The sequence below is a fragment of the Phyllobates terribilis genome, unplaced genomic scaffold, assembly GCF_046119375.1.
Source record: "Phyllobates terribilis strain yellow unplaced genomic scaffold, ASM4611937v1 Scaffold_3__8_contigs__length_932513732, whole genome shotgun sequence".
NCBI classification, from domain to species: domain Eukaryota; kingdom Metazoa; phylum Chordata; class Amphibia; order Anura; family Dendrobatidae; genus Phyllobates; species Phyllobates terribilis.
This window is the reverse complement of record NW_027362763.1, coordinates 394540091-394564456: the sequence shown is the minus strand read 5'-3', so window position 1 is coordinate 394564456 and position 24366 is coordinate 394540091. Positions and strand designations below refer to the sequence as shown.

Here is a 24366-nt window from a genome sequence, read left to right as displayed (position 1 = left end):
CAGGTACCTCCTGCTTAGTAACCGAGTTCCAGTACCATCAGCTGGTCCTCGGTAGTTCCATTGGCTCTTGTACCTTCTGCTACCCATCCAGGTTCCAGTACCATCAGCTGGTCCTCGGTAGTTCCATTGGCTCTTGTACCTTCTGCTACCCATCCGGGTTCCAGTACCGTCAGCTAGTCCTTGGTAGTTCCTCAGCCTTCTTGTACCTTCTGCTACATTTCCAAGTTCAAGCTTTTTTAAATGGTTCTTGGTAATCACTCTGGATCTCCCTGACGAGGACCCTGAAGACGATGACCCTGAAGACCAACCCGAAGAAGACGAGGACCCTGAAGACGAGGACCCTGAAGACCACTCCGAAGAAGACTAGGACACTGAAGACCACCCCGAAGAAGACGAGGACCCTGAAGACCACCCCGAAGAAGATGAGGACCCCGAAGATGAGGACCCAGAAGACCAACCCGAAGAAGACGAGGACCCCGAAGACGAAGACCCCCGAAGACGACGACCCTGAAGTCCACCCCGAAGAAGACCAAGAAGATGACTCTGAAGAAGTTGACCAAGAGGACAAAGAAGAGAAGACAAGCACCAAGATACAGAAGAACAAGAGACAGAAAACCAAGAAGCAGAAATACAAGAAGCTGCAGAACAAAAAGCGGAAGAACATTAAGCATAAGACTAAAAATCAGAGCAAAAGATAATATCTAAATTATAAGGAGAAGAGGACTAAGCAGTGTATGGGGGTGAGTCCGTTCCTCCTCGTGGTGCCCCTGGAAAACACCTGCTGCTGCAGGCCAAACTGAACGCGGACAAATCCTGTTGTAAATCTTTTGTGACGGGCAGAACGAAAGGTGTAATGTCCAACCTTTTATAGATAACAACTACAGGAATGCCTGTCACAAATAAGAATATGATGATGAAGTAGAATATGAAGAATGTAAAAAAAAAGAATAATACGAAGAAGGTGAAGAAGAAGAAGATGAAGAAGGTGAAGAAGAAGTGGATGAAAAAGATGCTGAGGATGATGAAGGAGAAAGTGTGGGAGAAGTAAAAAAGAAGGTGAAGAGCATGGAAGTAGTGAAACATAAATATCTGACAAAATATAAAAATACTTAACATAGTCAATATTTCCGTAACTCAGAACATCTTAAAAAAAATATTAATTCCTGCTATTCCATTTGATTGGGCTAAACCTCTATGCCTTTATTGTCTCCCCCACCTCCCCCAATACATTCTACATTATTCTTAGTTGTTTTCCTTCATGTAGAATTAACCTACAAGGAAAGAAAGGGTTTATTTTCATTCCGATATTTCTGTCCCATTGACTTGCATTGGTTTCCGGTATCGGAATCGGCGATATCCGATACTTTTTCAGTATCGGTCCGATCCAATCCGATGCGATATTTCCCGATATCGGAAGGTATCGCTCAACACTAACCATTAATAAAATGTTTTTCTTCACGCCAGTTGATCTCTATTTTATCTTGTTTCATATATTGAACCTATGTAGACACTACAATAATCAGATGTCTAACACAATTGTATTACTCTTTTTATGATACAAATGATGTTTTCTTGTGGCATATAGGTTTTTCAGTACCCTATACACAAGGGCCCAGGTGCAACTGCTACTTCTGCACCCTCTATAACTATAACACTGATACATACAATTCAAAAATAAATAAGTGTCTTAATTTATATCAATCCTAATATTTTCGTCATGTCTCTGGTGTTTAGATTTATCTCTAAAGGGCATATATTATTCACAGTATCGTATCCCCATACACATACAAGCTTGGCTCAACTGATGTTTTTAATAGTGAGAGTGTCGAGTAGGCCATTGCCAGACAACTGTGATGATGGCTTATCTCTAGGAAAAACAAAAGGATTGGACATTGTAATTCAATCTGCCTGATCATTCACTCTAAAAATCATCTGTTGGGACAAAGTCATCAGAATGATTTGTTGGGGCACCTTTAATGACTATCCAATAATGTCGAAATTGGCATGTTTGTCTGGCTTTAACCCCTTAACAACATTAGACGTACTAATACGCGTCTGTGCACTGGGACTTAAGAGCCAGACCCGTATTAGTACATCATGGCGATCGAGCGCGCACACAAGCTGTGCGGGCGCGGTCGCCGCCGGGTGTCAGCTGATTGTCACAGCTGACACCCGGTACTATGTGCAGGGAGCGGTCACGCACCGCTCCCAGCACATTAACCCCTGTGATTCTGCGATCGAAGTCGATCGCAGCATTGCGGTGGCAAGGGGAGGTGATCGCAGATACTCACCTCCTCTTCTGGCTTCCAGCGCTGTATGCCGTGGCTTCCAGGATGTTGCCATGACGACCCGATGTCGTCATGACAACATCCGGGTCACCAGACAGCAGGAAGATTTTTTGGACATGCGCAGTGCATCTCCAAACAATCTTCTCCCTGTCCAGCGCTGACAGCCTGCATGGCACAGGGATGGTGCTGCATTCCGGTGCCATGCAGGCGATCAGAGAAAAAAAAGTGAAAGTCCCATAGTGGGACAAAGTAATAAAGTATAAAAACTATCAGAAAGTGATAAAAAAAAAAAAAAAATTGTAAAAATATAAAAAAAAAAATAAAAAAAATAATCCACCAAAAATAAAAATATAATGTACCCATCAATAAATATTATTATAAAAACAAAAAAAAACAATAAAAGTACACATATTTGGTATCGCAGCGTCTGGAACAACCTGACCTATAAAACTGCCCCACTAGTTAACCCCTTCAGTGAACATGGAAAAAAAAAAAAAAAAAAAATGAAGCAAAAAACAATGCTTTATCACCATACCGCCAAACAAAAAATGGAATAACACGCGATCAAAAAGACAAATATGAATAAAAATGGTACCGCTGAAAATGTCATCTCGTCCCGCAAAAAACAAGCTGCCATACAGCTCCATCAGCCGAAAAATAAAAAAGTTATAGCTCTCAGAATAAAGCTATGCTAAAAAATAATTTTTTATAGAAAATTGCTTTTATTATGTAAAAATGCAAAACATAGAAAAACTATATAAATGTGGTACCGCTGTAAACGTACTGACCCAAAGAATAAAGCTGCCTTATCAATTTTACCACACGCGGAACAGAATAAAAAAACCCAAAAAAAACAATTCCTGAATTGTTGGTTTTTGTTTATTCTGCCTCCCAAAAATCGGAATAGAAAGCTATCGAAAAATGTCACATGCCTGAAAATGGCACCAATAACAACGTCAACTCATCCCGCAAAAAACGAGCCGTCACATGACTGTCTGCCAAAATCTGGAAAAATTATAGCTCTCAAAATATGGCGATGCAAAAACTAGATTTTACAAAAAATGCATCTTTTAGTGTGCGACAGCTGTCAATCATAAAAACCCCATATGATTCTGGTATCGCTGTAATCGCACCGACCCGAAGAATAAAGTCGTCTAATCACTTATACCACACGAGGAACGGCGTAAAAAATAAACTCTCGGGTTAGGGTTGGGCTAGGGTTAGGGCTTGGTTTGGGGTTAGGGTTGTGATGGGGTTGGGATTTTTTTCAAAAGTAAGAAAAAAAGATGACGATATGGCGACTAGTGTTGAGCGCAAGTGCTCGCTACTTGAGTTTGCATGGGGTGCTCTGGTATGCATTGAGTATCGTGGGTATTTGAGTGACGTGCTCGAGTCTCCGCCCCATATGCTTCGCGGCCAAAAAAACTTTGCGGGGATTGCCTGCCATGCATGAGCGATCCCCGCATGTTTTTTTTTGGGTGTCTAATAACCGTGAAACATGCGGAGCAGGGACTCGAGCATGTCACTCGAGCACACGCTGTACATGGTGCATACCTGAGTACCCGATGCAAACTCAAGTAGCGAGCACTTGCGCTCAAGACTAATGACAACTTATTCAATATGATGACCTAATGTTATCAAATTCTGTGTCGTACCTCTGGGTTCAAAATGTTCACTATACACCTTAATAAAATCCTTGAGGGGTATAGTTTCCAAAATGGGGTCACTTGTGGGGGAGCTCCACTGTTTAGGCACATCAGGGGCTCTCGAAACGCGACATGGTGTCCGCTAACAAATTGAATGGAAAATCGGCTCGAATTGTTAGCGGACGCCATGTTGCGTTTGGAGAGCCCCTGTGTGCCTAACCATTGGAGCTCCCCCACAAGTGACCCCATTTTGGAAACTAGACCCCCAAGGCACCTATCTAGATGCATAGTGAGCACTTGTAACCCCCAGGTGCTTCACAAATTGATTCGTAAAAATGAAAAAGTGAAAAAAAAAACACTTTTTCATTTTTATGAATCAATTTGTGAAGCACCTGGGGGTTCCAAGTGCTCACTGTGCATCCAGATAGGTGCCTTGGGGGGTCTAGTTTCCAAAATGGGGTCACTTGTGGGGGAGCTCCAATGTTTGGGCACACAGGGGCTCTCCAAATGCAACATGGTGCCCGCTAACAATTTGAGCCGACAATTTGTTAGCGGATACCATGTTGCATTTGGAGAGTCCCTGTGTGCCCAAACATTGGAGCTCCCCCACAAGTGACCCCATTTTGGAAACTAGACCCCCCCAAGGCACCTATCTAGATGCATAGTGAGCACTTGGAACCCCCCAGGTGCTTCACAAATTGATTCATAAAAATGAAAAAGTGTTTTTTTTTCCACTTTTTCATTTTTACGAATCAATTTGAGAAGCACCTGGGGGTTCCAAGTGCCTACTATGCATCTAGATAGGTGCCTTGGGGGGTCTAGTTTCCAAAATGGGGTCACTTGTGTGGGAGCTCCAATGTTTGGGCACACAGGGACTCTCAAAACGCAACATGGTGTCCGCTAGCAATTTGAGCCGATTTTCCATTCAATTTGTTAGCGGACACCATGTTGCATTTGGAGAGTCCCTGTATGCCCAAACATTGGAGCTCCCCCCACAAGTGACCCCATTTTGGAAACAAGACCCCCCAAGGCACCTATCTAGATGCATAGTGAGCACTTGGAACCCCCAGGTGCTTCACAAATTGATTTGTAAAAATGAAAAAGTGAAAAAAAAAACACGTTTTCATTTTTACGAATCAATTTGTGAAGCACCTGGGGGTTCCAAGTGCTCACTATGCATCTAGATAGGTGCCTTGGGGGGTCTAGTTTCCAAAATGGGGTCACTTGTGGGGGAGCTCCAATGTTTGGGCACACAAGGGCTCTCCAAACGCAACATGGCATCCGATAATTATTCAAGCAAATTTTACAATCAAAAAGTCAAATGGCGCTCCTTCCCTTCCGAGCCCTGCCGTGCGCCAAAACAGTGTTTTTTCCCCACATATGGGGTATCTGCGTGCCCAGGGAAAATTGCACAACAAATTTTGGGGTCCATTTTTTCTGGTTACCCCTGTGAAAATAAAAAAAAATGGGTCTAAAGTAACATTTTTGTGAAAAAAGTTAAATGTTCATTTTTTTCTTCCACATTCCAAATATTCCTGTGAAGCACCTGAAGGGTTAATAAAGTTCTTGAATGTGGTTTTGAGCACCTTGAGGGGTGCAGTTTTTAGAATAGTGTCACTTTTGGGTATTTTCTGTCATAAAGACCTCTCAAAGTGACTTCAAATGTGATGTGGTCCCTAAAAAAATGGTTTTGTAAATTTTGTTGGAAAAATGAGAAATCGCTGGTCGACTTTTAACCCTTATAGCTCCCTAACAAAAAAAAATTTTGGTTCCAAAATTGTGCTGATGTATAGTAGTCATGTGGGAAATGTTATTTATTAACTCTTTTGTGTGACATATCTCTCTGATTTAAGGGCATAAAAATTCAAATTTTGAAAATTGCTAAATTTTCGCCAAAGATCCATTTTTTCACAAATAAACGCAAGTGATATCAAAGAAATTTTACCACAATCATGAAGTACAATATGTCACGAAAAAACAATCTCAGAATCAGGGGGATCCGTTGAAGCGTTCCAGAGTAATTACCTCATAAAGTGACAGTGGTCAGAATTGTAAAAATTGGCCTGGTCATTAACGTGCAAACCACCCTCGGGGGTTAAGGGGTTAAAGGTATTGTCTAGGTTTGTGGCAGATGTCTGCAGTCACTCTATGTGACTGCAGACTTGTGAATCCTCACATTGTGAAAAGCATATGCTGCCAGGATTATACAGTGTCAAGAGCGGATGCTCACAACCGCAGATATGCGATATGCATACTTCTGGCCACATTCCAACTAGACGTGTACAGCCTCACTCTGTACAATTGAGCACGTCTAGTCAGAATGTGGCCAGGAGTATGCATATCGCATACTTGAGGTCACATGATCATTTCTTCTCACTGACATAGGAGTATCCTAACAGCACACTCTGTGAGGAATTAGAAGTCTGCAGTCACATGAAGTGACTACAGAATTTTGTGATAAACCGGGACAACCCCTTTAATATAATGTAGATAGGGGTGTTAAAAGTATCTTTTAAAAAATAATATAACTTATGGGACAGCTGTTGTTTAAAGTCAAATACATAAAATATGCTGAAAGTGAAACATGTTCAGTTAACAGTTATGCATTAATATGGTTCCATGTTGTAACAAAAATAATACTCAATGAATGAACTAAAAGCATTCCTACTCATCAAAGTATTTGACTCATATAATAAAACATTGCTTAAAGCCAACTGAGCGGTTTCAGCAAAGAAATACAGAAAAACGCAGAAGGCAATGGGAAGTGATTACCTGTAGGTCCTGTGGGGCCTGGACTCCCTGGAAGACCAATTCCAAATTCACCTCTTTCACCTTTCTGTCCTCGTAAACCTATTAAAAAGAAGAAACAAATAATACATGAACACTGAATGTGCACAGAATGCCTCTAACTGCCTCCGTATAGCTGCAATGTAACTGCATGCCAATAATAGAAACTCAGAGACAGTAAATAAAATAAGCGGCAATATCCAGTGACTGACTGACGTACATACAAAACAATAACAGTGAAGAAGCTGAGCGTAGCACAATGGTATGTAATTGAACCATTTAGCAACACTGGTCATCATAAGGTGCCAAATTATACTGAATGTTATAGCTCTTGAGGGAGCAACATAATATTATGCTTTAAACACTAGAGGTTTTCCTTATGTGTTTATAGCTGTATTATTACTGGTGTATATCATAGCCAATGTTATGCAAACAATAAAGTCATAATAGCAAAGCATTAAAAAGAAATGACAAAATAATGTGAATATTGGGATGTAAGCAAAAATAAAATATATAAACGAAGTCTAGCAGTACAACACTGCACTATGTAGTGCTCATAGTCCTGAATGTTTTGTCTTCTGTATAATATTCACTTTCATGGACCTTATTCTTGTAATAAAAGTCACCCAAAGAAGAATAATGTTGAATTAAATGCAATCTATTCAATTAGTTTCAATCATTCCAATTTACAAACACAAAATAAGAGCATATAATGTTTTACTCTGTTATTATGTCACAACTAAATTGTTTGTGGAATAGCAAATGAATTTTAAGGTCACATATATGGTCAGATTTGGATCACATGTTTGACGCATAATGGTGTTTCAAGTAATATTAGCATCATGTAAATGCCCTTATACGTGGAAGATCCAATGACTAGTGTTTTGTTTGAGATGAAGATAAAAGAACATTTTTTTTTATATATAGCTGAGCCTATGGGTAAAAAAATATGAAAAATAACTAATTGTGCTTGTTTTTACCGTACCCGTGTCTAATACAGCCTCTCTGCTACTGCCCCAGTCTCTGTTGATTGGCTACAGTTCCGGCATAACATTGACAGCACTGCAGCCAAACACTGAGCTCAGCAGCATGAGCTGCTGAGTTCAATGATTGGTTGTAGTACTGTCAATGGGAAGTCACTGCTGCTGACAATTAACAGAAACCGGAGAGTCAGCACTGGACCCAGGAAAGGTAAGTAAAGCTCAGTTTTTTATTTTCCATATCACTGAGCCTGTTGGCAAAAATTGTTGACAGGGGACAACCCCTTTAGAGAGAGATTTTTAGCTTGTCAAATTATGACTTATCCACACATGACAACTTGCTGATCACCGAGAGGCCAACTATTGGAACTCCCACTCATTCTGAGAATGGGGTTTTAAAATGTACTGCTAGAGGGAGCAGTGGGCATGCTCCACTCATTGTCTATTGGACAGCTGAAGACCCTCCAGCGATCTACCCATTATCTCCTATCCAGTGGATAGGTGATAACTTGATCACTTGGAAATAACTCTTTTACCAGTTAGAGGATGGATACAAGAAATGTTTAAAATCAACAATTATACAATTTAGATTGCATTATATCTAATGTAAAACATGTAAAGAATATTACACACAGTAGTATTTTCATAAATTCATCTCAAAATGTTTGGTTGAATTTACTGTAGGTAAGACAGCTAGTCTTGAGGAAATATGGAAGAGTTTAAATAATTTTGAACAAAAAATAAATGGAACTAAAATGCCAAGTCCTAGCTGCAAAGATTCAAAGATTCCAACAATATTCTATATATATAAAAATATATCAATCAGAAACTTGAGAAGTTAATTTAACTGGCAAGGCTCAGGAATCAGAGTCCAAAATATTTCCCAAAACAATATTTATAAAAATTATAAAGATATAAGATCCTCCACCACTATACTATGACACATGGAACTCTCCTGAAGCATCCCTGTGCAATCCACATATTTCTTTTCTTCACCTGAAAAAATACTTTAATATAGATCGTATACAGTTTTCTGGTCCTTGCTTCTCTCTAATTACATGGATTTGTTTGATGAATTTAGGTTTTGCACCCTCCAACTCCATTCAGGATTTTTATGGGATTTGTGTGCAAACCCCATTAGTTCTAAGAAAGAAAGAAGAAAAGAAGAAAGAAAGAAGTATCCCAATTGCACAGGGATGCATCAGTAGAATTTTATGTGACAATGTAGAGCGGTGAGGGGTCTTATTTTTTTATGAAGATTCAAAGGTGATTATATAAATAAAATGACTTGATAGATTAAATAAATATCTTTTCCATTTATGTTTAACAATTTCATATCTGATATAATGTTTATATACAATAAAAAAACATTAAAGTCCAAGTAAAACAGGAAGATTAGCACATTATAAGACCTTCAGGAACCGTAATGCCTGTAATAATGCAGAGACTAGTTAGTCATTAGTTACAACAGGCCTTTGCCTACAGGTGTCAGTTTTTTCAATGTCACATTCTATGAACTTAGTTGAACTGAAGCTAGAATTTAATGAGGAAGCAGCTCTTTAATACCGCACAACAACTAGAAAACTGACAATGTGTTCATCAGAATATGTTGAGGTGGACTTGGGGCATGACATAGGTTGAATATATGCAGGTCCTAGAAATGTATCAAGGACAACTGTTAATTTAGAAAAGAAATAATGTGAATAATGTGAATTTAATTTAGAAAATAAATTGAGTTTGTTCAACTATTTTTACATGTTGCTGCTATTTATCTCTTATTTTTAAAAATGTTCTAGTCTCAAATATTAAGGTTTGTTTAGAGCACTCTCAACCAATATGGCTGCATTTATATGGCCAATAGATATATTTGGCCATCCAATAATGCTGCATTTATATGGCTACTAGATATATATGGCCAGCCAACATGTCTCCAAAAATAAGGCCAAATGTGTGGATAGAAATTTTCTAAAAGTATTTTAAGGTAATCATTTTTAATCTCATATCCTTTACTACACAAGTGAGGCCACTGTATTAGAGACCCCATGGTTTTACAGGTTACAAAATATTAGAATACATTTTAGTCTTCTTTAAACAATGAAATTAGCCTGATACCATTACAAGTCAAATCCTATAAGAAATACGTAACTGTCTTTGGCAAAATCAGGATTCACTAGGCACGATAAGGACAAATGACTGTAGACAGATCCCCTCTATATCAAGATCTACATTGAGTATGTATACATGAAGGCTCATTTGATGAAAACAAAAAGGAAATGCAATATTAACAATTTACCATGCTATGTGTCAACTTTCATTCCAATGAACACACATGGATATTTTATCATTCAGTTTAATATATTCCTTTTAAGTACGATCACAGCATATATTCTCCAACCACAAAGTGACCTCTTAATCCAAGCAGTCTATTCATGTCGCACTTTTCCCAGTTTAGAAATCCTTAGAACATCACATCTTGCCACTGCGATTAAGGTCTCCATAAATCTTTTTTTTTCCCAACATAAAAAAGTAAAGTTTCAGGCCTTTGGAGCACTTGCTCAGTGAATAGATAAAAATTAAAAGTGAAAGGCTGTGAGTGACCATGCGGTGCAGTCAATTCATGTAACTTGAACTAAAATGTGCTTTGGCAGATTTCTGTCAAGTGAAGCCCACAGCAGCATAGTCTGCATTCCCAGTGTGAGGATGTACCAGGGAAGAAGAAAGCTTGTATATTGATGGTCTTAGACGAGTGCTAATGTCTGAAGTATATCTACATTCATTTTTGCAATTTACAGTGACACAACCCATGCCTCATACAAGCATGCTACATCTGTAAAACAGATTATCTGATCACAGCTGCAAGTACATGCAACCACGCTCATGCACGTTGCTAAAAAAACATACAATTTCATGCTGATTATTAAAATGATATTTATGCAGCAGTTGCACTTTACTGTTTACTTTACGTTTGATATCCTGTTATATAATATTGTCATTTTGTGATAAATTATAGCGCGTTACATAGTATTAACTACTAAATCAGAAGAATATTTTTTAATTAATAGACAACATTTTACTTATGCCTTTTAGGGTATATTTATACTCAGCAGCTTTGATGCAAAACATTTTTGAGGTTGTCCAAAGTATTGGTTTGCAGAAATCCATGCCGCATGCTATAAAAACAACAATTTTTACACTGTAGATTTTGCATAGTCTGTAACCTATATTAATCTGCATTTAATCAGCCTGGATGAGTTAAGGACTCACTAAAAAGTTATCAAAATACATTCTTTTCACATTGGTGGGAGGTTGGGACATATTAATGTTTTTGTTTGGGCCAGCTTTAGAGATGCTGTGCTTAGTACCCAACATTACAATAAGCTTAAAGAAGTTGTCCACTACTAGGACAACCCCTTCTCATTCCCCATGTTTGGCCCCATTAAAATAAAAAAGCTTATTCTCACCTCCCATGCCATCACTGTTCTAGCCTCACGTGTGGCTGTTATGTCACATGAGCCTTATGCCCAATCAGCACTGGCGTCACTATCCCCACCTTCAGATGTACACGTAATTAACAGGAAGTGAGTGGCAGCCGCAGCTCTCTCCCCGTCTTGATTACTTATATGTCCAAAGGCTGGGATAGAGAAGCCGGCGCTGATTGGGTAACAACCTCACTTAAGCCCCAGGAGAGCGAGTGCTGACACTGATGGAACGGCGCTGGCACAGGAAGTGAATATAAGCTTTTTTATTTTAATGGGGCCAAACAAAGGGAATGAGAGGGAGTTGTCCTAGTAGGGGAAAACTTTTAACTCATAAAAAATAACAAACAAACAAATAAAGACCATACACATTAACTTCCAGGAAACAGGTTATGGTATATAATACAAAACAAACTTTATTTCAGAATTTGAAGATACATGCTATGACAATTATCCAATAAGAATTTTGTGCAGTTGAATAACAATTCAAAAAACATTTAGAATTGTAGTTAAATCATTCATTGAGCTGCAGTACATACAGTAAAACACTTAGGCTCTCTTTTTACTGACATTTTTTGCTTTTTCTCTGAGGTTCTTGTATTTTTGACATGAGGAATAGTATAGTTTGCAGGGCTCTTCTTGCCTTCTTGATCCATCATAGCTATCTCTTTCGCTATTGGAAGCCATGATGCTAGTGTGAACAGAACCTAACCCTCCTTTATTACACAATTTATGCATCAGTAGTTTATACCAGTTTCCTCAACTCTAGTCTTCAAGTACTCCCCACACTTACTGATTTGAGTATATATGGTTATTTCTAAGGCCTTGACGAAAATTATATGATTTCCCATGCAACTTTAAGGAAATCCTGATGATATGAACCACTGGGTGTACTTTAGGTGGGGAGTACCGTAATAATAATGAAAAAAGATTTGAAATGACAAAAGCCCTTTGCAACGAGGTTCTATGGACCAGAAATTAATAAAGTACTTATTAATAACAGGGATATATAAAAATCTCAATAATTTACAATATGGAAAGGATCTGTTCTGTTTTTTTATTGTTCATTTATTGTTGTATTTATTTTTCATTTATTTAAAAAGAAACTGTACTTGAATAGTCTTCTGAAATATCACCGATACGTTTGAGAAGATCACAGTTGTAAAGTCTGTGACTTTTTCCCCCCACTGTTTTTCAAGCCTCTTCTACACTGAATAAATATTTAGACATCAGTTTAATTATCATTTTGATAGATTTTTAGTAAAGAGGAATCTCATAGCAGTGCCAATGGGATGTAAAGGAAAGCTTAATCAGAAAATAGCCACTGAAAGTCTTTTGTAAAGAACAGGAAGTTTGAGTCTAATATAAGGAATAGTGGCCACTAAGAAAATTTGCAAGACTTATGATTTTTTATATAGATGGTAATATAGAAAATTGAAAAACATTACAAAAATTTTTTTTTTAAAAAATTTTAATATAAAAACATGTGATTTTTAGAGTCTTATTATAGGAATCACTTATAGACTTCCAACTGATCTTCCATCTATAATCAATGATAAAATAATTTTGACAGAATTTCGCATTGAAGCACTATTTATTCATACCCCTTTAACGTTGTTATATTGTTCATATTAATACATTAATATTCATATTCATACATTTACTAAGGCCTCTAGTTTCAGTAAATGCTTGGTAATAGTACCAATTTGTAAACAGTAGACATTTGGAAACATTTATAATAAGAGTACATTTTTAGACTATACTGTTATGCTTTAATTTTTTGTATTAAAAAAAAAAAAATCGACGCAAGCTTTAGATATCATACAGATACCAGTAATATTAGTGTTATTGATAAAGTCTCATCACATTCAAATTAATTACAGAATCATAGCAGTGTAATCAAAGCCATTCATTAGTTTTAGCAAAATGAACCGGAATTTCAAATAATATACTTAATATATTCACCTAAATGTATTTAAAGGACAAACATCTAATTTCAATTAGCTTTTCAGGATCACCATATTAATGTTTTTTCATGATTTATACCCATTTAAACAGCAGATTGGTGTGAATGCCAATAGTTTGACCCCACCAATCTGATATTAAAGGCCTATGCTAAAGATAGGGCACCAACATTTTGATCCTGGAAAACCATTTTAATAATATACTGGAGAATGATATGTCTTCACTGCTACCAATGAACTTTATTCTTTTCTGCTCTCAGTACAGTGCCTTTCCCTCTTTGAGCTGAAACTTGAGACAGACTGGTTACTAAAGACATAAGGAACAGCTGCAGATTGAGACGGTGAAGTTAGGCATTGAGATGTAGGAATAAAATGTGGTGGAAAGAGTCACTTTATTCAGGTTTCATTTTTACAATAAGTTTAGGTGCATATATATGTAATTGATGTGGTTTCTAGTAACAAGAACCTGATCATTTGGGCAGTAATAAATAGGGAAAGACAAAGTTAAAGTCTTACAATGCTTCTATCTTCACCCATCTCTGCTCACAGTTAAAATGGATCAGTCATCAAATTTCACAATGCAACTAGCATACATGATGATCCCTTAGACATGATAAATGTTGTGGGTTTACATTCGCAATCCATGTAGGAATGGCTGAAAAATCCTGGGATTAAAAATGGGCTTTTTTTATGAGTCCAGCTACATAGAGAGTCCAAGTCCATTCAGTCTCCACCCACCCAGCCTGACTGACTGACAGCTGCAGCTTGTACTGAGCAGTGTGAGATGTCAGCAGCAGGAGGGACACTGAAAAGATGTCAATCAGGCTAGGTGGGTGGAAATTGAGTTTAACCTTTCAAGAAGAATTATACAGATACTCTGCTCTGACATGGCCTTTCAAAGCTTAAAACTTTATAGCTTTCTTGACTATAGCTCTTATTTTAGACCATTAGCTATTGAATTCCTAGCAGTCAGACTGTTGGGCACAACTCAGTACTTTACTAGCACCAGTGAATTCATATTATTTTCTATCATCAGATAATTTTTTGTGATTTTTGCTTGCATCTCTTTTTTGTAATTAGATATCTTTCCACTCTAGATCTGACTCTGTGAAAGTATTTAGAATTTCATGTTCTATTTTCGTATTTTATGGATGAACATTATGCACAGACACCACACCATTGTAACGGTTTTTCTTTCTGGTGCTACGCCATCCAATACATATGTTCTCACACTTGTCTATTAAAAGTATACCACACTGTAGAAATACCTCTTGTAACATTTGCTTAGAAAAATACAATTACAAGCTATTGTCAGAACTTTTTAAAAATATGGATTTGATTTTCCCAGTGAGTGTTTAATAATTCAAGAGAATGTGATACAGATAACAAGCAAAGCTAGAATAAAGAGAGTAGGCAAGTGCAGAAGAGATTAATTTGTTTGTAGCCAAACACAATTTTCTTCCAGTCTATAGTATATATAGGCGGAATTTGCATATTAAGAAAGCGCACGGCTTTTGTTTTTGAATTTCTGACCTTGCGGGGATAAAATGTATTCTGATTTAGTTATGTATTTTGTCTCACTGCTTGTCCACATTTCATGAGAAAATAACGTGTTATGAACAACAGGCACCAAATAAAAATAAATAAATATAAACTAATGTAAAAAATGCAGTATGTGACATTTATTTAGCTAACCACCTGACATTTGGGTCTGGTAGCTGCTTAGCTTAATATATTGCATTTTAGCAAGTTATACCCTTTATTAGGTTAATAATGGGATTGTCCTGTGCGTCAATTATTTTCTATTGCTGTTAAAATACCTAGGTAAAATGAACAATTATTGCATATACTGAATAGTATAAGTGTTTGAATATATTGAGTATCATAAATAATTGTTTAAAGTGGGAAAATTTAAAGATTGCAAACATTGGATACTGCATAATGGTTCATAGCAGGAATAAATAAAAGCAAGCCGAAGATATGCAGCAGATTTGCGTTTGGCTTTTTGTTTGATAGCTAAATGTTTGATAGGTGTAGGTATCATCTCTGGGACCCTCGCATATCTTCAGGACAAGGGTCTCCCAATTTACTGTTCAGCTGGCATCCAACCACTAGTGAGGGAAGAGGTGGAGACCCTTGAGCCAGCTCCCTCCATTCTTTGCTTTTGGAGTTCCAAATATAACCGAGAGAACATGAATGTGCCATAAGTGTCCTTTAAATTGATTGCCGTTTCATTACACTCAAACAAGTAGCGGAATGGTGGAATTTCTATAACTACGTAGAGAAGCAATCTGAATGCCATTTAAACAAAATTGCTTTTATTTCTGAAACAGTGGAATCATACCATGATTGATAGCAATGTAACAATATAGAGAAAGGCACTGTGATATCTAACAAAGTTCAGACCCTCTCAATACAACATGTACTATACAGTTGGATCTACAGCTGAAACCAGAAGTTTACATACACTATATAAAAAGACACATATGCATGTTTTTCTCAATATCTGACATGAAATCAGAATAAACCTTTCCCGTTTTAGGTCAATTAGGATTACCATAATTTTTAATATTTGCCAAATGCCAGAATAATGAGAGAGACAATGTTTTTAAGATTATCCAACCCCATAATAAACATGCAAACTTGGCTGGGTAGAGCATGCATGTTTATTTAAAAAGAAAGAGGGGGAAATCACTCATTAGTGTCTGCTCCATGGGGTTTTTGCCTTCCTCTAGATCAACATGTTAGGCTATAGGTTTAACTCAAAGAACTTAAGTCTACCTTCAACCCTAAAACCAATGAAAAACTATGAAACTTGCAGTGGCTTATTTCCTACATGCAACTAACATGCCAGAATCCTCTTTCACCAATATTTGCCTTTTGGAAAAACAAAAAAGACCCCAATACACATGATATTGTATGCCCGTCCTGCTTTAAAGGTTTATTTTCATCTTTATAGGTCGGTATAGTCGAACAGTGTTTGTTAAAACAAGTATTTCTGCAATTTACTGCTTATTAAAATTGAGACATTTTTCTTTAGTTTACTGCATGTTGCCTAGGAGACAGACCACCGCTGCTATTTAGCCTATAAACACTATTCTGAAGCTGGCCAAAATTAGGTGGTAAGAGTGTTCCCTAGCGATTCTGGTCAGCTTCAAACAGTGTCTAAAAACTCAATAGAAAAGAGCTTGTAAGCACTGTGCATATTCTGCTATTAAGCAGCAGTGGTCATTCACCATGGCAGCGAGCTGTACAGAAAAGTGTTTTTTTCTCAACAACCGCTGGAAATTTTAAAAAGCAGAAAATTGCTTGTATTTACACGCACTATCCAACAAAAGGCATTTATGGAATAACCCTTTAAGACGGCTTTTATGTCATTTATATGATCAGCTTAAGTGTCTATTATAAATTCTGCTAGTTTTCTCAACAAAATGATTTACCATACTATACATGAATTAGTATAATATAAATTCCAGAAACTTTATTTCACAGTGTTACTAAATGTGGAAATATTTAAAGTGAAGCTTTTGAGAAGTCTTCTGTAAACTGTTTTCATATTCCAAAGAGCCTGAGGTATAAATGAAGATTTGAGTTTAGTACGAAAATCATGATGTTTATAACAAAGCCTTTCGCATAAGCGAATTCTAAAACTGGAATTGGTGGAAAGCTCTTTCAGAACGAAAATTAATATCTCTCTTTTCTAAATAAAAACTCAAACATTATTAAACAGCAAAAACCAAGCAGCAAACTGAAAGTGTAAACTGAGAGCAGGAGGTATTCTGCGTCCTTTGCTACTGCAGAAAGTTACATTAAATTATAGATCCATATTTAATTAGCCTACACATGTATTAAGGACACTGTACAATAAAGGTCTATTTGTCAAGACTTTATGTAAGTTTCTAAAACAAATAGTCCTACAAGTCCCTGGTTCCATCTCCTCCAAGTCTCTCCATCTCTGTTCTCCAGCACTGGGGGATAGAGAAAAGACACAACATGGATGTCTCCTGAGGGACATATGGGACACTTTCTCATCTTTTGGATTGCATTATGGGTCAGAACACAATAACACAAAAGGAACATACTTTTCTTTTAGATTACCCCTTTAAAAAGCATTTTCTTAATAAAATTATAATATCAGTATAATCACTATCAGCAACAAGAGAACTACAGTACAGTAGGGTTGCTGTGAATTTCACAGTTCTCAGTGCTGGTCTACATACAAACAGTATCCTTAATACATTCATTTAGTTTGATCAAATAGGATTCTGTAACTTAAAAGGCAAAGATAGTATCTTATGAGTCTTATGAAAATGTTCAATGTTTAGCAATATAATACATTATGTAAAAGATCTCATATTATTAACTATAATGAGTGGCCATTCCATTGCCTGATTGAGGAATAGAAAATAATTTCCTACTGGGCCCATATTCTGACATAATGACAGTGATCTCCCATTAACTATACCTGTGTCACTCACTACTGATCCATTAGTTGTGACCAGGAGGCACTTGTTAAAATGCATTATCAATGTTGACAAAATTACAGGCATATCCGAACCATCCAAAAATTGTCAGTTAAGATCAAGAGGTCACAACCTACGACCCAAGGGCCATATGTGGCCCACAGTGCTATTCTGTGCAGCCACCAACCAGCTGGTCATAGACATGCTTTTCTGACTCTGTTGGTTTCTGATATATATATATGTACCTAAAGGTTCACTATGTGCCCCTCTCTAGAACCCCCAAATATTAGCAGAATGGGAGTCTCTTGACCATTGTGTAGGACTCCAGGAAGGAGTTAATGCCTTGAAGAGGTGGCCATACATGAATGAGGTTCTCTTTAATGTACTTTTATGGGAGAAGTGAAGCACATTTTAGCAAGTCACATTAAGTACAGTTATGGAGCACTATGCACACAAGTCTCTCCCTTTCTAGAATGCAAATAGGAGAGAAGGTGATTCTTCACTTGCATATATCTGACATACAAATATGATATCGCTTTAGGTTTTATGGTGGTTCTTGGCATTTATTAAAGCTGACTTCACTCTGAAATCTTTATGTAGCAATGTTTGTAATTTTATGTTTGCCTTATCTCCCACATTTAATGTGTTTTTCTTCTATTTCTAAGTTATATGTGACTACTGACTCTTGATCATGACTAAAAGTTGAATCAGTTGATCAAACTTAGGTTACTGGGAAAATATTATAAAACGTTCAGTGATGAAAGAAACAGATCAGTAGGTAAGTGACCACCAGGATTAAGGCAACTAAAACACTGAAAATCATAGAATAATTATATGTTTATAAACCAAGATATCTAATCCTGCCATTAGAAGTTGCCCAGACTTGGAGATATTTTCTGAAATCATGTACTAGACGTTCATATGCAATTGCATTAAGCAACAGTTATAAGGCCACTTAGTCAATGCAAATTAATTCATTTGCCGAAAATGAAGTGAGACCCCAAGTGTCCGGCACTTAGGAGCTATTTTTCTGCATAAAAACATGTTTTTGGTCAAATAAAACAATCTGCACATGTGATTATCACATTGGCTATCAAGTCCTGTAAGCAGAAGTTGGTACAAATATCAATGGCCTTTTACACTAGAAGTACTTTAGAATGAAGTACCACCAAGTCATACATTGTCTTTTGATAACTAAGTAGTAAGATCTTTTTACACAATATTTAGTATGTTCATTACTTGAATCCTTTAAACACAGATGAAAAACCCTCCTACACAAAATACCAACATCTTACAGTGTAAAGCAAAACTATATTTTGACATTATTACTATTGCATAGAATATTAGAATATTTCCATACTATAAATGTAAACATTATTCAAAATGGTATCTGCACCATGATACTGGAGGATAGGTGAATGTGCTATGATATAAAGCCATAGCCTTTTATAAGGCTGATAAAGGCTAGCATGAGCTTGGTTGTTAACTACTATAGTGTGCACTGGAAGTAAACAGGTAGCAGAACAAAGTGACGTTCAGATTTTTTTCTAAATGTCCTTGTCTGCCTATTTTTGTGAATCCAAATAGAGATTAGTAAGTACAATTCAGCTAAGACCATATTCACATGAAGAATAAATGCTGTGTTTTGCTCTGCTGCTTTTTATCCACATACTTTCTACAGGTGTTCGCCCCATAACATGTAATAACTGTCTTATCTAGGTATTGAATTTTTGCTGTGTTATTTGATGCATTTTGGTGCAGGTTTAAGGCTTTGATTCTGCACTTGAAGATGCAACTGCTTTTTTTTAGCAAGTGTTTTTAGTGCATTTTTTGGAAAAAAAAATGCACCAAAAAATCAATAGTTAACACAATGGGCAGAAGTTTTGATGAAATCACATCCACTTTGCTTAAACAGTTAAACACAGCACTTTCTGCACAAAAAACACAGTTTTTATGCTATATGGGAACATAGGCTAAGAATGTACTTTACCATGAATAGCAACTATATTGGATGCAGCGTAAGGATAGGTGCACACAACTGTTTTCTCTCTTCCTCAGAAACGGTACAATTATTCTGATTAGTTTGATCAGAGTGGCATCAGTTTTTCTCGGAGGTGGAGAGAAAAATAAAAGGTTCTACACCCTGTCCTTTCTGTCAGTCCGTGAAAATAGGACTGCACTCAGATGTCATCTAGGTGTAGTCTAATTTTTTTCACGGACCCATAGAATTGCTTTGACGATTTTGATTTGACACTCAGATAAAAATCAATCAAGTCTCCAATTTTTTCCTTGGAAAAAATTGAACATGTGCTCAGCCTCATCATATATTATGGGGTACGAGTGTGTGGCACCCCAGGGGTCCGGTTGCCACAGTGGCATTGCCTCCCTCACAAGAGGTAATGCCATGCCTGGAAGCAAGCAGGGGTCCCCTAATCAGGTTTTACTAAGCATGCAACACTTTCCTGGCTCCAGACCAGCAAGGGGAGTTCCTCCCCTTAGCAACTGGGATCTGGGGGCAGGGTTAGTCAGACTTAGTGTGAGGAGTTGAAGTCAGGATGTCGAGGAGAGAGGAGCTGGGGACAGCTCACCCCAGAAGAACCAGTACAGAAGAACAGGACACGGGAGTCCGAGGCTGTGTGGCACCGAAAGCCCAGCAGTAGAAACCGGAGGGCAGGAGACTGCAGGTCTCCTGGCCCCATCAGATGCCTGGAGGCTCAGCAGCACAGAGGGCCCAGCACCGCCACGTGGGAGCGACGCACCAGTAAGGCCCGAGCTGCCTGCCATACGGGTGAGCACAGAAACGTTGCACTCAGGAACGAGGACCACCGCACAGCTACAAGCAGCAGGGCCAAAGAGTTTAGTGGAAAGGGAAGGCCTCCAACTTCACCTGGCAAGGAGGATTCTTTACTTGCTTCCAGGCTGTCCGGACTTCCACTTCTAGCCAGTACCCTAGTCCCGGTTTGCCTTATCACCGCCAGTAAAGATAAGGGGAAACCGCCATTAAGTTGTGGACTGATTATTGCTGCGCCATCAAACCCTGCACTACAACGCCCAGCAGAACCCATAACATCTACACTGCCCTGGAGCTAAGCTCTACCTGTGGAGAGCCACACCATCCCTGCTGCAGTAACATCAGCTCCAGAGGACCTGCTCCGCAGCGGCGGCTCCCCAAGCCGCATACCACAGGTGGCGTCACGAACTTTATACAATTACTATAAATCCCCTATCAATAACCCCTTTTTATTGACCGCCCTGGGTCACGGACCGGGTCACCGCCACTGTGACATCCCCCAGCATTTACTGGCCCGGCACCGGGTACCCCACGGCCCAGGGGGCGCGTCAAGTGCTATATGTGAAAGTCACGAATAGAACTTGTTCGATATAATCGGTTGTGTGCACGAGCCCTAATTGTGATAAACACATGTAGGAAGAGGTCCAGTCTCCAGTAGCTACTTTATAAAGTAGTCTGATGAAAATGTCTCTATATATAGTACTTAAGAACAGTATTGCACCAGCCATGGCATATAATGTGCCACTACTATGCCATCTCCATTTTGACAACAATTCCAATTTTTGTTTAGTGAAGCAAAACCACATTCCAGTGTTTTCCCTATTCCAGTTTCTTTTAAATGCAGTTGAGGTAAAGGTATGCTGATGTAAATTGGCCAAATAACTTGTTTGCGATATATCTGGCTGCTGATAGCCTATGGCCATGTTAAAAGGAACAGGTGAATTTTCAGGATGCTTAGAGCCAAGATATTTTTAATGTTTATGAGAACTGAACTCCCAAAAATAGAATTTTCCGTGAATTACATATACCTCCTGCCTTACCTTTCATCTTGTCTCGAGATATCTGTGAGATTGACAACTTTTGAAAAACAAAATAAAAAAACTTCCATTACTCACAAGTAGTGTTGAGCGATACCTTCCGATATCAGGAAATATCGTATCGGATTGGATCGGGCCGATACCCAAAAAGTATCGGATATCGCCGATTCCGATACCGGAAACCAATGCAAGTCAATGGGACACAAATATCGGAATGAAAATAAACCCTTTCTTTCCTTGTAGGTTAATTCTACATGAAGTAAAACAACTAAGAATAATGTAGAATGACATGAAAAGCCGGCAATTCATCAGCGGCATTCACCGGTACCCGACAATTTACAACAGAAAGAATAGAGCTTCACACATAGATTAGATAGATAGAAACATGTCAGTCACATATATATGAAGTACAGTGACAGTGTTGCTTACTGTACTTGTCATTTAGTGTAAAGGATTTATTAAAAAAAATATTAGTGTTTTCGTGCACCGTCTCTTTAAAAAAGCCGGCCGGCAATTCAGCATCTGTACCCGACAATTTATAACAGACAGAATAGAGCTTCACACATAGATTAGATAGATAGAAACATGTCAGTCACATATATAAGAAGTACAGTGACAGTGTTGCTTACAGAACTTGTCATTTAGTGTAAAGGATTTATTTAAAAAAATAATAGTGTTTTCATGCACCGTCTCTTTAAGAAAGCCGGCCGGCAATTCAGCATCTGTACCCGACAATTTAGAATAGAAGGAATAGAGAATCACACATAGATTAGATAGATAGAAACATGTCAGTCACATATATATGAAGTACAGTGACAGTGTTGATTACTGTACTTGTCATTTAGTGTTAAAATAAAGGATTTATTTAAAAAAAAATTGGCGTGGGGTTCCCCTTAATTTTAGGCTCTAGCGGAGGTTAAGCAGACAGCTGGGGCAAATGTTTGAAGCCTGGGAAGGGGGTAATACCCACGGAGCTTCCCAGGCTACTAATATCAGCCCCCAGCTGAATACCTAGCCTTTACTAGCTATTAAAATGGGGGACCCCCCCAAAAAAATGACGTGGGGTCCCCCCTAATTTAATAGCTAGCACAGGCTAGGCAGACAGCTGGGGGCTGATATTAATAGCCCAGGAAGGGTGCCATGAATATTGGCCCCCTCCCAGGCTAGAAACACCAGCCGTCAGCCGCCCCAGAAATGGCGCATCCATAGGATGCGCCAATTCTGGCACTTAGCCTCGCTCTTCCACGCTGCCCTGGTGCGGTGGCAGGGGGTAATAGGGTTGGGGTTGATGTCAGCTTATAATGCCAGCTGACATCAAGCCCAGGTTAGTAATGGAGAGGCGTCTATAAGACACCCCCATTACTAACCCCATAGTCAAAGTTAAAAGAAAACACAAACACCCAGAGTAAAGTCCTTTAATTGAAATAAAGACACAATTCTTTATTGTTCTAAATTAAACCATACTTACCATCACGCCCATTCCAGCTGAAGCCAACGATCTCCTGCAATAAAAGAAAAATAATAAAGCAACCTCATCCTTACCTTTCGATGGTTCCCAGGACAGCTCCAGCTCTGCTACATCGAGATGACAGGCTGGACCGCAGCAGAAAGCTGCCATCCAGCCTGTCATCCCGCAGACACTGAGAAGCGCAGGCATGCTTGCGCTCCTCAGTGTCTCTCTGTGACGTCATCCAGATGAGCCGAGTTCATGTCCAATGAACTCAGCTCACCTCATGCACGTCACTGACAGCGTGGGAAAATTCTCCTGCACTCAGCGCTGAGTGCAGGAGAATTCTCCCACGCTGTCAGTGACATACATGAGGTGAGGTCATGTCCAATGAACTCAGCTCACCTCATGCACGTCACTGACAGCGTGGGAAAATTCTCACGCTGAAGTGCTGAGTGCAGGAGAATTTTCCCACGCTGTCAGTGACGTACATGAAGTGAGCGGAGTTCATTGGACATGACCTCGGCTCATCTGGATGCCGTCACAGCCAGACACTGAGGAGTGGAAGTATGCCTGCGCTTCTCAGTGTCTGCGGGATGACAGGATGGATGGCAGCGTTCTGCTGCGGTCCAGCCTGTCATCTCGATGTAGCAGAGCTGAAGCTGTCGTGGGAGCCATGGAAAGGTAAGGATGAGGTTGCTTTATTATTTTACTTTTATTGCAGGAGATCGTTGGCTTCAGCTGGAATGGGCGTGGTGGTAAGTATGGTTTAATTTAGAACAATAAAGAATTGTGTGTTTATTTCAATTAAAGGACTTTTTTCTGGGTGTTGTGTTTTTTTAAATACTTTACTAGAAATTCATGGTGGTCATGTCTAATATTGGCGTGACCCCATGAATTTTGGGCTTAGGGCCAGCTGATAATGCCAAGCTGGCCTTAACCCCTTTATTACCCAGTGAGCCACCGCACCAGGGCCCTGGATGAGTTGGGTACAGCGCCAGAAGATGGCGCTTCTATGAACGCGCCATTTTCTGGGGCGGCTGCGGACTGCAATTTGCAGCGGGGGTGGCCCAGAAAGCTTGGGTCTCCCTGCGCTGCGGATTCCAGCCCCCAGCTGCCTAGTTGTATCTGGCTGGGCACAAAAATAGGGCGAAGCCCCACGCATTTTTTTTTAAAATTATTTCATGAAATTCATGGAATAATTAAGAAAAAAAGGGCTTCCCTATATTGTTGTGTCCAACCAGGTACAAATAGGCAGCTGGTGGTTGGGGGCAGCCCATTCCTGCCTGCTGTACCTGGCTGGACACAAATATAGTGCGAAGCCCCACGTCAATTTTTTTTTAATTATTTCATGAAATAATTTTTTTAAAAAAGGGCTTCCCTATATTGTTGTGTCCGGCCAGGTACAAATAGGCAGCTGGTGGTTGGGGGCAGCCTGTTCCTGCCTGCTGTACCTGGCTGGACACAAATATAGGGCGAAGCCCCAC

At 38.8% G+C, this 24366-nt stretch overlaps 1 protein-coding gene across 1 annotated transcript in view; it reads right to left on the bottom strand.

Annotated features, from left to right (window-relative positions):
• The window catches only part of COL19A1 (collagen type XIX alpha 1 chain), a 1587177-nt gene that overhangs the window by 34464 nt on the left and 1528347 nt on the right, over positions 1-24366 (bottom strand). The window contains exon 51 of the mRNA XM_073675502.1: positions 6707-6784. Within this exon, the coding sequence (XP_073531603.1) occupies positions 6707-6784 (78 nt within the window). The remainder of the gene's footprint in view (positions 1-6706; positions 6785-24366) is intronic.